At 44.8% G+C, this 14,240-nt stretch overlaps 1 protein-coding gene across 1 annotated transcript in view; it reads right to left on the bottom strand.

Annotated features, from left to right (window-relative positions):
* Window positions 1-10,681: 10,681 nt before the first annotated feature.
* Window positions 10,682-14,240, bottom strand: part of LOC115457613 (phospholipid scramblase 2-like) — a 39,831-nt gene continuing 36,272 nt past the window's right edge. The window contains exon 8 of the mRNA XM_030187101.1: window positions 10,682-13,960. Within this exon, the coding sequence (XP_030042961.1) occupies window positions 13,901-13,960 (60 nt within the window). The 3' untranslated portion in view covers window positions 10,682-13,900. The remainder of the gene's footprint in view (window positions 13,961-14,240) is intronic.

The raw sequence follows: 14,240 nt of genomic DNA, 5'->3' as shown, positions 1-14,240 counted from the left end.
CGCTGCGTGCGTCTGGTAGCGCTATACAAATGCTAATAATAATAATAATACTCTGAGAAACTGCATGGAATCTTGTCACTCTTTAGGATTCCAGAATCTTGCTATTCTTTGGGGTTCTATGTGGAATCTTGCTATTCTTTGAGATTCTGCGTGGAATCTTGTCACTCTTTAGGATTCCAGAATCTTGCTATTCTTTGGGGTTCTATGTGGAATCTTGCTATTCTTTGAGAAACTGCGTGGAATCTTGTCACTCTTTAGGATTCCAGAATCTTGCTATTCTTTGGGGTTCTATGTGGAATCTTGCTATTCTTTGAGAAACTGCATGGAATCTTGTCACTCTTTAGGATTCCAGAATCTTGCAGACAACAGCCCAGTTACTCTACCCTATTTCCCCTGATAAGGGACCACGAATTAGAAAACTGCAGAGAATAACTGAATAGGAAACCCCTAAAAATCCTGGAAAGTGCCTTTGAGTTTGAATCTAAAGAGCTGCATAAGACAGAAAGAGAAAAAAAAAACAGTTTTCTTCCTTTTACCTGGAATGGTGGTACGTATGCAGTGCTCCGCAGATTTTTTTTCTCACTCTCTTCCTTTCAGGTGACTTGTAAGTCAAAGTGAAAGTCCATAGTCTGCTATTCAGACAGACATGGGAAGCAACCGCTTGCCCTGGGATTTGTAGTCTGGAGTGATGCTACTCTGAGATACTGCATGGAATCTTGTCACTCTTTAGGATTCCAGAATCTTGCTATTCTTTGGGGTTCTACATGGACTGTTGCTACTCTGAGATTCTGCATGGAATCCTGTCACTCTTTAGGATTCCAGAATCTTGCTATTCTTTGGGGTTCTACATGGACTGTTGCTACTCTGAGATTCTGCATGGAATCCTGTCACTCTTTAGGATTCCAGAATCTTGCTATTCTTTGGGATTCTACATGGACTGTTGCTACTCTGAGATTCTGCATGGAATCCTGTCACTCTTTAGGATTCCAGAATCTTGCTATTCTTTGGGGTTCTACATGGAATGTTGCTACTCTTTCAGATTCTGCATGGAATCTTGTCACTCTTTAGGATTCCAGAATCTTACTATTCTTTGAGGTTCTAAATGGAATGTTGCCACAATTTGGGTTTCTGCCAGGTACTTGTGACCTGGCTTGGCCACTGTTTGGAAAACAGGATACTAGGCTAGATGGACCATTCCTTTGACCCAGTATGGCTACTCTTATGTTCTTACATTCTTATGATTGGGAGCGAGGCAATATTGCCACCTGGAGCAATTCCTGTTACTAACTTTGCTTGGAGTCTGAGACATCTGCTGTCCCCCTAGCTATGGCCAGCAATCCTGATGATCTGCCCCGGACCAGTGGGGTTCTGGCCAGGGTCTGCCCCCAGCAGCAAGAGCGATCAGCCCTCTGTGTCAGGAGAATAAGGATGCCATGGATTTCCTTCTGGGAGGGAGGCTTCTTCAGAGGAACCCCTGTTCACTCTCAGCATCCAAGACCCAGGTCATGGTGAAAGACCTACTGAAGGAATTCCCGCAGCCTCCTACTACATGGACTGTGCCCGAAGGAACCAGCCCATGGATTTGTGGTCCAGGACAGCCCTGATTCCAGGAGGATAAACCCAAAAGGCAGACCTTGTGAAGAAAGCAGTCTTTATTAATAAATTAAAGGCTCCTGGGTATTCAACATACAGTTCCCGACATGACCATGTTTCAACAGGTTGCATCAGGGGCAATGATTGCTGCAAATACAAAATAAAAACATACATTTACCATAAGGAGAAAATACCAATATGAAACCACATCTTTTGGATTCAGAATCGCTTCTTTTATTATGAAAGATGTGTTTTAGATTAGATTTTTCCATTTTCATTATGTATGCATGACATCAGTGTACATTTAAGCTAGTATGTCACATCATGTTTGTTTTACTGACTTCCTACCGTTTCCAGGAACAGAAGTATATAAGTTACCCCCTTTTTATGGCTCTCATTTTTAAGTTGTCTTCTAGCCCATATTTGTGTGTTTTTTTAAACTAAAGAGGACACTTATTTTTACATATTTAGTGCTTGCCATGTTTGAAATTTTACACTAGCTGGGTAAGCCTCCCAGTTTTTTTTTTAATTTCTATTAAGGTTTTTTATTGGCCTCTCTTTTAAAGTTTGGATGATTACTGTTTTTTAATATAGACATTGAGTGTTTGTGTTATATAACATTTATTGATTGGGATTTATTAACCACCTTTATGAAGAGATTCACCATGTTTTAAGATGCCTTTATTTTATGGAGTTTCTTTTTTTTAGTTTAGCGTCAGTTGGGGTAAGCACATGGGGGTGATTGCCCAATGTGTGATAATCGTAAGTAGACCCCCCCCCCCCCCCCCACAGGTCCTTTCCGGTGCCTTCGCAACAGGTCGCCTGAGCCTGCCTGGGCTTGTCCCAAGCCTGTCTCCAAGCTACAGCCGTGCCTGCCTCATCTCAATGCTCCAGCTTGCCTTCCCTGTCTCTTGCTCATGCCTAGCTCGCCTGACTCCTTGCCTAGAACTCTGTCAGTCCCAGCAGCAGGCCAGGGGAAAGGGAAATGGGACTTGATATAGCGCCTTTCTGAAGTTTTTGCAACTACATTCAAAGCGGTTTACATATATTCAGGTACTTATTTTGTACCAGGGGCAATGGAGGGTTAAGTGACTTGCCCACAGTCACAAGGAGCTACAGAGGGAATCCAACTCAGTTCCCCAGGATCAAAGTCCACTGCACTAACCACTAGGCAACTCCTCCACTGGAGCTGTTACTGTGATGTCATAATGCCTCATTCCACCAATGCCTGAGCCAACCTCATCAGTGATGTCACAATGGCTTGATTGTCCAATACTTGGCTCACTTCTGATATTGTGATGTCATAAGGGAAAGGGAAATGGGACTTGATATACCGCCTTTCTGAGGTTTTTGCAACTACATTCAAAGCAGTTTACATAATACATTCAGGTACTTATTTTGTACCAGGGGCAATGGAGGGTTAAGTGACTTGCCCAGAGTCACAAAGAGCTGCAGTGGGAATCGAACTCAGTTCCCCAGGATCAAAGTCCACTGCACTAACCACTAGGCTACTCCTCCACTTCAATCCCCTGAATCGTGACTGAGCCCCATAGTAATACAGTAGTACCTTGGTTTTCGTTGACTTCGGTTATCATCGGTTTTCGCTGATTTTTTTCACTAAAAATTTGTCTCGGATTTCATCGGCGTGCCCACGTGACCTCGCTGCTAATTCTCCTACTCAGTGTGGCATCACCCCCTGCGTGTAGCTTACCAGTGTTTTTGTGCTAGTTTTAACTCCATTATGGTACCAAAGACGAAGGCCAGGAACATGATAGAGTTGAAGAAGGAAATCATTGTAAAATACGAGAGCGGTATTAAGACTGCTGAAATCACCTGCATATACAGGAAGTTGCCATCCACGATAAGTTCCATTGTGGTGAAAAAGGAAGCAATAAAGGACGCAAATGTTGCGAAAGGCGTGAATGTGCTAACGAAACAGAGATCGCAAACAATTGAAGATGTGGAACAGTTATTATTAATTTGGTACAATCAAAACCAGTTAGATGGCGATTCTGTTTCGGAGGCCATCATATGTGAAAAGGCCAGACTGTTGCATGCTGATCTCATTAAGAAAATGCCTGGGATGAGTGCTAGTGTACTTAGTGATTTTAAGGCCAGCAGAGGCTGGTTCGAAAAATTCAAGAGGCGCACTGGCATACACAGTGTTACTAGGCATGGCGAAAGTGCGAGTTTGGACAAGTCTGGGGCCGAAAAATGTGTGTCCAAATTCAAAGAGTACATAGAGGCTGAAGGAAGGATTCATCCCCCCACAAGTGTTCAACTGTGATGAAACTGGCCTGTTTTGGAAGAAAATGCCAAAGAGGACATTCATTACACAGGAGGAAAAGACACAGCCTATCTTTCATAGGCTTATGTCCTGGCTAACTCTTTTGTTGTGTGGTAATGCTAGTGGTGATTGTAAAGTGAAGCCCTTACTCGTGTAGCATTCAGAAACTCCTAGAGTGTTTAGCAGAAACAATGTGATTAAAAGTAAATTGTGTGTGATGTGGAGGGAAAACAAGAAAGCATGGGTCACGAGGCCAATTTTCATTGAGTGGTTGCAGTGGTGTACCAAGGCGGGGCGGTGCCGCGCGCCGGTCAGCGTCGTTCGTTTCCATGCTCCCTCTGCCCCGGAACAGGAAGGTGCTCATTTTCAAAGCACTTAGACTTACAAAGTTACATAGAAACCTATGGAACTTTGTAAGTCTAAGTGCTTTGAAAATGTGCCTCGAAGTAACCTGTTCCGGGGCAGAGGGAGCACGGAAACGAACGACGCTGACCAGCGCGCGGCACCCCCCCAGCGGCGTGCACCCAGGGGTGAGGGGGTCCTTTCGCCGGGGTGGGTCGCTGCACCCGGGGGGGGGGGGGGGGCACATCGGCGATCCGCCCCGGGTGTCAGCGCCCCTAGGAACGCCACTGAGTGGTTGAATGAAGTGTTTGGCCCGAATGTGAAAAAATACATCCAGGATAATCAGTTGCCCCTCAAGAGCCTCCTGGTAATGGACAATGCTCCTGCACATCCTCCAGGCTTGGAAGACACATTGTTGGAGGAGTTACTACTACTACTATTTAGCATTTCTATAGCGCTACAAGGTGTACGCAGCGCTGCACAAACATAGAAGAAAGACAGTCCCTGCTCAAAGAGCTATGTAATAAAAGTGAGCCAAGTATAGGACAATCAAGCCATTGTGACATCACTGATGAGGTTGGCTCTTATTGGTGGCCTGAGGCATTATGACATCACAATATCACCTCTGATTACAAGAGACTACTACTACTACTACTATTTAGCATTTCTATAGCGCTACAAGGCGTACGCAGCGCTGCACAAACATAGAAGAAAGACAGTCCCTGCTCAAAGAGCTTACAATCTAATAGACAAAAAATAAAGTAAGCAAATCAAATCAATTAATGTGTACAGGAAGGAGGAGAGGAGGGTAGGTGGAGGAGTTCAGTTTTATCACAGTGAAGTTCTTGCTCCCTAATACCACACCACTCATCCAGCCCATGGACCAGAATGTCATTTCAAATTTCAAAAAACTGTACACAAAAGCAATGTTTCAAAGGTGCTTTGAGGTGACATCAGATACAGAATTGTCCTTAAGAGAGTTCTGGAAAAAAAAACATTTCAACATTCTCAACTGCATTAGCCTCATAGATAAGGCTTGGCAGGGAGTGACATCCAGGACAATGAACTCTGGCTGGAAGAAATTATGCCCTTAATGCGTCATGTGCCTAAAAGTAGTGTGTAATATAATTGAATAGTGCTTCAGAGATTAAAGACATCTTCTCCATGTGGAGTAAGGGTACAGGGGTGTGTGGAGAAAAATCACCCAGACAAAGCTGTTGCAGGCCGTGTCTGCAACTTGCTTAATGATAATGTCTTGACCCATTTTAGGCAAATCTTAAAGAGGCGGCAGAAACAGACCTCTTTGGACAGCTTTCTTGTGCGACATGGGTCCACTGACTCTGAAGCTGGTCATAGTGCCAAAAGACCAAGAAAGGAAGTGACCCCAGACAGTGCCTTGATACCTAAGGTCCTTATGGAGGGGGATCCCCCTTCCAAACAATAGCATCTGCACCTCTCTCTCCTCGCCATCTTCCGATGGAGTGGAGGAGTGGCCTAGTGGTTAGGGTGGTGGATTTTGGTCCTGGGGAACTGAGGAACTGAGTTCGATTCCCACTTCAGGCAAGTCACTTAACCCTCCATTGCCCCATGTAAGCCGCATTGAGCCTGCCATGAGTGGAAAAGCGCGGGGTACAAATGTAACAAAAATAAAATAGATACTATTGGAGATTCTACATGGAATGTTGCTACTATTGGAGATTCTACATGGAATGTTGCTATTCCACTAGCAACATTCCATGTAAAAGGCTGCGCAGGCTTCTGTTTCTGTGAGTTATGTGCAGGACGTTAGACTCACAGAAGCAGAGGCTTGCGCGGCCACATTGGTGATCTGCAAGGGCCGACTTCTACATGGAATGTTGCTACTAGTGGAGATTCTACATGGAATGTTGCTATTCCACTAGCAACATTCCATGTAGAAGGCTGCGAAAGGCTTCTGTTTCTGTGAGTCTGACGTCCTGCACGTATGTGCAGGACGTCAGACTCACAGAAGCAGAAGCCTGCGCGGCCACATTGGTGATCTGCAAGGGCTGACTTCTACATGGAATGTTGCTAGTGGAATAGCAACATTCCATGTAGAATCTCAAATAGTAGCAACAGTGGAGGAGTGGCCTAGTGGTTAGGGTGATGGACTTTGGTCCTGGGGAACTGAGGAACCGATTCCCACTTCAGGCACAGGGAGCTCCTTGTGACTCTGGGCAAGTCACTTAACCCTCCATTGCCCCACGTAAGCCGCATTGAGCCTGCCATGAGTGGGAAAGCGCGGGGTACAAATGTAACAAAAAAAAAAAAAAAGAATGGCAAATGCCACGTTAAATGTTCATTTATTCTTTACTTTAGTCTTTTATATTCATTTTATATTAATTTCTTATTGTTTTTAGTATTAAATACTATATTTATTCTCTATAAAATGTGTTTTTGTATGTATTTCGGAGTGTCTAAAACAAATTAATTGGAATTACATAGATTCATATGGAAATAATTACCTCGGTTTCAGATTTCACCGATTGTTTTCGGACGGATTATCGATGAAAACCGGATGAATCACTGTATAGTTAATGATGGCAGATGAAGGCCTGTATGGTCCATCCAGTCTGCTCCCTCCCCATTTGACCATAGCATATAGTTTAGCATTACAATGTTATGTGACGTGAACATACAAAAAAAAAAAAGATTTTATAGCCATCCCTCTGGGACAGCCTCAGAATCACAATATCTGAAAGCTACTGGCTTTTGGATTCTTTGAGAGAATTAAATTATAAATGCATATGGACAGTCAAAGTCTTTGCTTACCCGAGACTTCCATTAAAGCACTGGTCTGAAATAGCAAAGAGGCGCCGAGGGTCTTGCAAACAACAGAAGAAACGAACGGAAAGCAGACGCTGAAAGTCCAAACAGGTTCTTATTCGTACAGACCCGACGTGGCCACGTTTCGCCAACAAGGCTGCATCAAGGGTAGTGACATAAAACAGTTAACCAGGGACAAGAAAGGCTTAGCCCGGAGAGCAAAACTGATCATCCAAGATGACTTCAGCAGTAGTTTGTTCACAGAGAGAGAAGCGGCTGGTCTCCGTTCCATTAAAGCACTGGTTCCACATCTGAGCGCTGTGTATGTCTAGTAGTGCTATAGAAATGATAAGTAGTAGTCGTCGTCGTCTTTGGGATTCTGGAATCTTCCTACTCTTTGGGATTCTGCATGGAATCTTACTACTCTTTCTCCTTATCCCTTATTTGTCCTGTTTGTCTGTCCTAATTAGATTGTAAGCTCTGTCAAGCAGGGACTGTCTCTCCATGTCTAGTGTACAGCGCTACGTATGTCTATTAGCGCTATAGAAATGATAAGTAGTAGTAGTAGTCTTTGGGATTCTGGAATCTTGCTACTGTGGGATTCCGGAATCTTGCTACTCTTTGGGATTCTGCATGGAATCTTGCTACTCTTTTGTCCTTATCCCTTACTTGTCCTGTTTGTCTGTCCTAATTAGATTGTAAGCTCTGTCGAGCAGGGTCTGTCTCTCCATGTCCAGTGTACAGCGCTACGTATGTCTAGTAGCGCTATAGAAATAATAAGTAGTAGTAGTACATGTGAGTATCCCATACCATACGTAATGAGTTTATCTTGTTGAGCAGACTGGATAGACCTTACAGGTCTTTATCTGCTGTCATCTACTATGTTACTGCCCTACACAGTGGAATGTCACCTACGACATGTCAAGACGTCTTCTTGAGCTAAAAGGAGACATTAATAAAGTTCTTTCTGGACTGTCTACCGATTCCATGCTATAGTCTGAATGGACAAAGTTGGAAGAACTTTGCTGAACAGACAAACACATTGTAAAGCAATTCATGATTCAATGTCACACTGCAAAGTCAAACGTACCAAGGAGCATGAAGGAAAATTTTTTACAAGAATTCAACAACCAATTTTCCTCAATTTTGACATCCAGCAGTGCCTTCACTGCCTATAACAATAAGTACATAAGTACTGTGGGGGGGTTACTGAGAGGACGGTCACAAGGAAAGCGAGAGCGACAAAAGAAAGAGCGGAGGAGGCAAGCATATGTCCCGTAGGAGCAGGAAGCTCGCCCCCTGGTGGGTAAAAGAGTAGGGGAAGGAAGGGATAAGGCTAGGAACTACCGACCCCATAATGCATCTGACCTGAAACAGTACGAGCAAGCAGTGAGGAGGAGCAGGATTGGGAGAGGAGTTCCAATCAGGGTAATGATGAACAGCTGGGGGAGCCTGAGGGGGAGGAGGAGGTGATGGAATGGGAGAAAGTGGAAGAGTCAGGGGGGAGGGAGGAGGAAGGAATGGAGGTGTCTGCTCGGGCTCAGTCCAGAGGAGCCAAGGTGAGAGGTTTGTTGGCTGCTGTCTTTCCTAAACTGAGTGGTATTGGAAGAGATGAATTGAGACAGTTGGGGAAAGAGGCTGTGGCAGAAAGTAACCCAGAGATGGAGGCAGAAGAGAGAGTGAAACTGCCTGCTGTGAGCTTTATGTTGCAAGACAAGGAAGGAATCCTTGGGGTAACCCTGTGGATATTAACAAGGGTTAATGTTGAAGGAGGAAATAGCACCATGTATTGCAAGAAAGATGCACTGTGTTATGTGAAAATAAAAGAGAAATTCTTTTAAGATACGACTGAAGTCTTTGGTCATCCTTTGGGAAAATAATATTCCTAAAAACCACCTTGAGGTATGACTGAATGAAAGGAGAATACGGAGGTGGACATCGGAACGGAGAGTTGCCCGGGGCAGACGGAGCAGGAGTCGTGGTTGGAATGACCTGGCTAAGCAGGGTCAGCCATGGCCCAGGAGTGGAAGGGTGACCAGCTGACAGCACATAAGCATCACCAAGCTGGGACAGACCAAGGGTCCATCGAGCCCAGCACCCTGTCACCGACAGCGGCCAAAAGAACAAGCAATTTGTCCCGCCCATCCTAGAAATACTGTATTATTCCCTCGTCCATTCAATAACATTCTATGGCTTTTTTCTCCAGGAAGCCGTCCAACCCTTTTTTGAAATCCGCAATATTTGCAATCATCTTCCAGTGGCTTCATGCCTTCTCGATCCTTCAGTTGCGGCTGTTGTGCTGCTTCCGGTAATGACTCCTCTGCTTGCACGTGCAAAACAATTCATGGTTGATTGTACAACACAGGAAACAACCCGTTGCAGCACAGAGTTCAAATGTCGAGAATCCCAGTACTCTTGTAAGACTGGAAAAATGAAAAGTGACAGAAGAGGTCTTGCCCCTGTTCAAGAAACCGTTGACGTGCAAATAAACAAGTACATTGCAGAAATTAGACCTTCTACAAATAATACCGCACAATGTTTTTCAATTTTGGCACGACAGAAGTGCAGTTTATAAGTAGGGCTGGACCCCAAAAAATCTTTGCAGCCAGAGGTTGATAAAAACAACTTTTATTCGGCACCAGAGTAGTGTATGACCCCGACACGGGGCCGTGTTTCACCGGAATAGCGGCCTGCCTCAGGGGTCTGACACTTATTGTGGAAAATCAAAAGGTAAGGATGCAGAATAATACAACAGAAAAAACAACAAACCACTCGAATGCAGCGAAACAACATGGACGCCAAAAAGCCTGCCAAAAGAAGTGGTTGACTGAAATCCAGCCTCTTGGAACTGGGTAACTTGGCATTTCTGTCAGAGGGATAGGAAGAGAGAACTTTGGGGGATTTTGCTGGAGAATCAGGAGAGAGAAATGCGGGTGTCCACCCAGGAGAGGGGGGCAGAGAAATTGAGGGAAAGGTATGAACCAGCCAAGGAGGAGAGAGATCAGGTCTAAAGAGTGGTTCAAGCTATACTGGGGAGAGAAAGGAGCTGGAGAGGTCAACCCCAAGGAGGGAGAAAGCTTCCTGAGTCAGTACGTCAAGCTCCAGCTCTGGTCGTCTTTCTTCAATTCTAGGCTAAAAATCCTGTAAAAATGCAGCTTAATGTCTGCTCTGTGGATTTGCCGACTTTTTATTTTTCTTATATTTGTACCCCGTGCTTTCCCACTCATAGCAGGTTCAATGCGGCTTACATATTATATACAGGCACTTATTTGTACCTGGGGCAATGGAGGGTTAAGTGACTTGCCCAGAGTCACAAGGAGCTGCAGTGGGAATCAAACTCAGTTCCCCAGGACCAAAGTCCACTGCACTAACCACTAGGCTACTCCTCCACCAATAAGAGCCAACCTCATCAGTGATGTCACAATGGCTTGATTGCCCGATACTTGGCTCACTTCTGATATTGTGATGTCATAAGGGAAAGGGAACTGGGACTTGATATACCACCTGTCTGAGGTTTTTGCAACTACGTTCAAAGCGGTTTACATATATTCAGGTACTTATGTTGTACCAGGGGCAATGGAGGGTTAAGTAACTTGCCCAGAGTCACAAGGAGCTGCCTGTGCCTGCAGTGGGAATTGAACCCAGTTTCCCAGGACCAAAGTCCACCACCCTAACCACTAGGCCACTCCTCCTTTTGGTTTTGTGCGGCTGTCAGATAGGTGACTGCCTAGACTTGTCTAACGGTCGTGCCAACCCTGCTACCATCAACAATAGAGATACATTTTCATGCTCTCTCTCATGGATATTCATTGTGGAGATCCTGAAACAACAGGTTAGGTTGTGTCCCAAGGGCTGGGTTGAGAACCCCTGTCCTTGTATCTAGGCCAGAGCTGCCAAGGAACTCGGTTCCGCAAGGGAGGCTGTAGGCCAGTCCTGGAAAGAACCATGTATTGGTACATCATGACACTTGCAGCATGTTATAAATATTACACTGCTTTGGGGATGTAGATTAAAAGGCAGGATAGACTAGACTAATAAAAAAAAAAGAGAGATTCAGACACCACAATTCAAGTCTCTGTTTTTAAGAACATAAAAGTTTGTTTTATTCAGGCCTTTTGATAACGTTGTTCTCTGAGATTTACAATGCTAACTTAACAGATTGCTTTATAAAGCATTTCATAGTGTTGTTTTATATGCTTCGTTAAATGTAATTAATTAAACTTCTATTCTATGCTTTCAAGTTACATAAACTGCTCTAGGCATCTTCTGCGGATTTGCTGGTTTTTACAAAATAAATAAATTCCACACGGCTGGCTTTGTGTTTCGGTAAGTGAACAAGGTTGTAGCAAATAGAAGAGCCTCTAACAAACCAGGCATAAAATCCTCAATCCAACCTCCACTCTTTCTAGGACGTCTTAAATAATATCTTTCCATAATGCTTAAGCTCTTGATTTGTGAGGCAACAGTACCCCCCTGTGGCTACTAGGCAGATTACATCACTTGCAACCTCTTTATAAATCACCCTGCTTTCTAGCAAAATGTCCCAAACTTTGTAAGCCCACCAGGAAAAAGCAGTGGCCTGCCTCTTCACACATACCCAAGCCTTCTACAGGCTCTTAAAATCACTATGTCTCCCTTTTCTCTCTTTACCGAGAGGAAGATGACTGGAACCACCAACTTTTACTGTGACATAATTCACACATGCTCAGAAGAGATACATAGAGGCAAAGAATAAAGTTTGAGGGTTGCAGGATGGCAACGGCCCACCCCATTATTCCCACAAGGGCAGAAGCAGGAGGATAGGTGATGAGGGAAAAAAAAAAGGGTGACGCAGATAAAGGAACTAGCAGGTTACTTCTCTCCTTTAACGCAACCAGGCCTGATGCCAACAGGTTGGCAGCTCCGGCCCGAGTACTACATGGCAAGGGGCCACATCAGCTGGATGTTACTAGCTTTTGGTAGATGTTCAAATGATTTAAGCTTCGTGATAAGACCGGGGGGGGGGGGGGGGGGGGGGGGGGGAAATGGCTGATGCTGGTAGATTAAGCATGGGAACTTGAATGCTCATCTCTTCAGGCTGGTAGACAACCAGAGGAGGACAGCAGAAATGGACTTGAATAAGAAGTGATACCCTAACAAGAGGTGACACTTTCTGGATGGTAACCTGGATATACCCTTAGCACCGTGGACAGGAAGGCCTGGGCAGACTGGTTCATCTGCTGCCATCTAACTATATTGCCGTCTTACTTAGGGTTACCGGTCCGGAAGTGGGGTAATGCAGTCCTGGTTTTATCCTGCTGCATTTTTGCATTATTTAAAAAACAAAAACAGTAACTACAAGTCCCAGCATGCACTGAGGGTAAACAGAGGACTGGTTCAGCCAATTCTTCAACATGTGGAAGTTGATGGTCAAACCCCCCCCCCCCCCCCCCCCCCCCCACTAGTTCTACAAAATCCCCCATTCTTCCCACTGAGCCTAGATGTCTCCTATTCGCACCTCTATGGCTAGTATCAGTAATCTGCTTGTAGCCCTGTGGATTTATTTGCCACTATGTATTAATAAAAACTCCTAGTTTTTTTCGAACATTTCACGAGGATCTTATATTTCTTACCGAGACCTTATAGATTCTTCTATCTTCCCTCCAGTCTCCCACGATCACCCCAAATTTCAGCCGCTCCCCAGGGACTATGAAAGTCCCTCTTGCTATAGAAAGCGGGGTATCCTCTCCTTGCCGCGCACTTCTGGGGTTCAACGTAATCAAAACTGCTTCACCCACAGATGCAAATTAAAGACACTCTTGTCAAACGGCAAAAACACTGTGCCTGTTTGGTACTAGTGCGGGTTGGTTAAGAAGTGGATGTATGTAGGAGAAATCAGCCACAGGCTGATTATGAAAAGGACAAAAAGCACTCAACACTCTTCAGAACTTTTTTTTTTTGCTGGCTTTAAACTTCGTACGCTAGTGGGAAAAAGGTTGAGTCTGAAAAGTCAGAATCAATTTAACGAGAAAGGTGATCCAATGGAGGTTAATTACTCATCTTCACTAACACACACCTCATTCCTGCCCTGTAGCACCCCTGGTTTCCAGTGCTGAGACCCCTACAGCTTTGCTGATACACCTCATGCCAGCACTGGGAGCAGTTTATTCCTATACCAAATCTTTCCAGCACGAACTCTGGCTTTGTGTCTTTTACATATCTAACTCAAAGCAGTCTAAGTGCACAGGAACGAGGTACTGGCCCCATAATCTGCTTGTGGCCTTTTCCCCCGTCTCATTCAGCTCGGCAAGAAAACAAGTGAAAAGACAGACAGAACACGTAAAAAGCAAACAACAAAACGTCTTCGTAAAGGCAGGCGCAGGGTCCAACAGTCGCAATCTCTGCGCAACTCATTCCAGGTAAGTGGCCTCGGGCCGTGCTCTATTTCAGCTGGTTAGGCACTGTCCTCCATTTCTGTAAATCCGTTGACCCTCGGCTGAAGGCAGCATGTGATACCGTCCACCATGACAGTCTAGAAAGCAAATAGGGTATGGGGCACAGACCCCGGTCCACCGATCTAGCCCAAGCCAGGCCACAGTGCCATCGTACAGCATTACAATGTCTGTTCTTCAACTACAGGCAGGAGCTCGGTGGGGGCCTGTGACTCTCCCAAGGAGAGCAAATGAGATGTTAGTGTTTGATCTATAAATGGGTCACGTTACAGTCAGCGGAGAGACGGCAGAACAGTCTCAGTCTCTGCAGGACAGGCTCTGATCTGGGAGAATTGCGGGGTTCTGTCCATTGGTCGTCTTTTTATCCCACCTTAGTTCTGCCTTATTTTTTCCCCTTTTTCTTTTTTTTTTTGTTTTGTTTAAATCTGGTATCCATAAGGTTTCCAGGTATCTCCTCTGTTCTCTAACTGAAGACGGTATTTCTTTCTTTGTCGTGTCCAACTCTCTCGAAGAACATAAAGTCCTGGAAGAGGGAAAAAAAAAAAAAAAAAGAATAAAATCACCCCAAAAAAAAACCAAACAATGATGAGAAAGCAAAAACACATTTCTTCGTGGGGAGGGGGCTCATCTTTCTGCCGCCTCCCCCTTGCTCTCTCTTCGCCTAATCTAAACTAAATCAAAGAGTGGAGGACGACTACACACGTAGCATCTTAACCCACCCCTTCTGGGGTAGCTCGTTCTTTCGTGCTTTCTCCCTTCGAAGAGCCCAGTGACCACGGGTGAATTAACACCACATAAGGCTC

This window comes from Microcaecilia unicolor, chromosome 14, assembly GCF_901765095.1.
Source record: "Microcaecilia unicolor chromosome 14, aMicUni1.1, whole genome shotgun sequence".
Lineage (NCBI taxonomy): Eukaryota > Metazoa > Chordata > Amphibia > Gymnophiona > Siphonopidae > Microcaecilia > Microcaecilia unicolor.
Note: the sequence above shows the minus strand (reverse complement) of the source record. Positions and strands in the feature narration are given on the sequence as shown.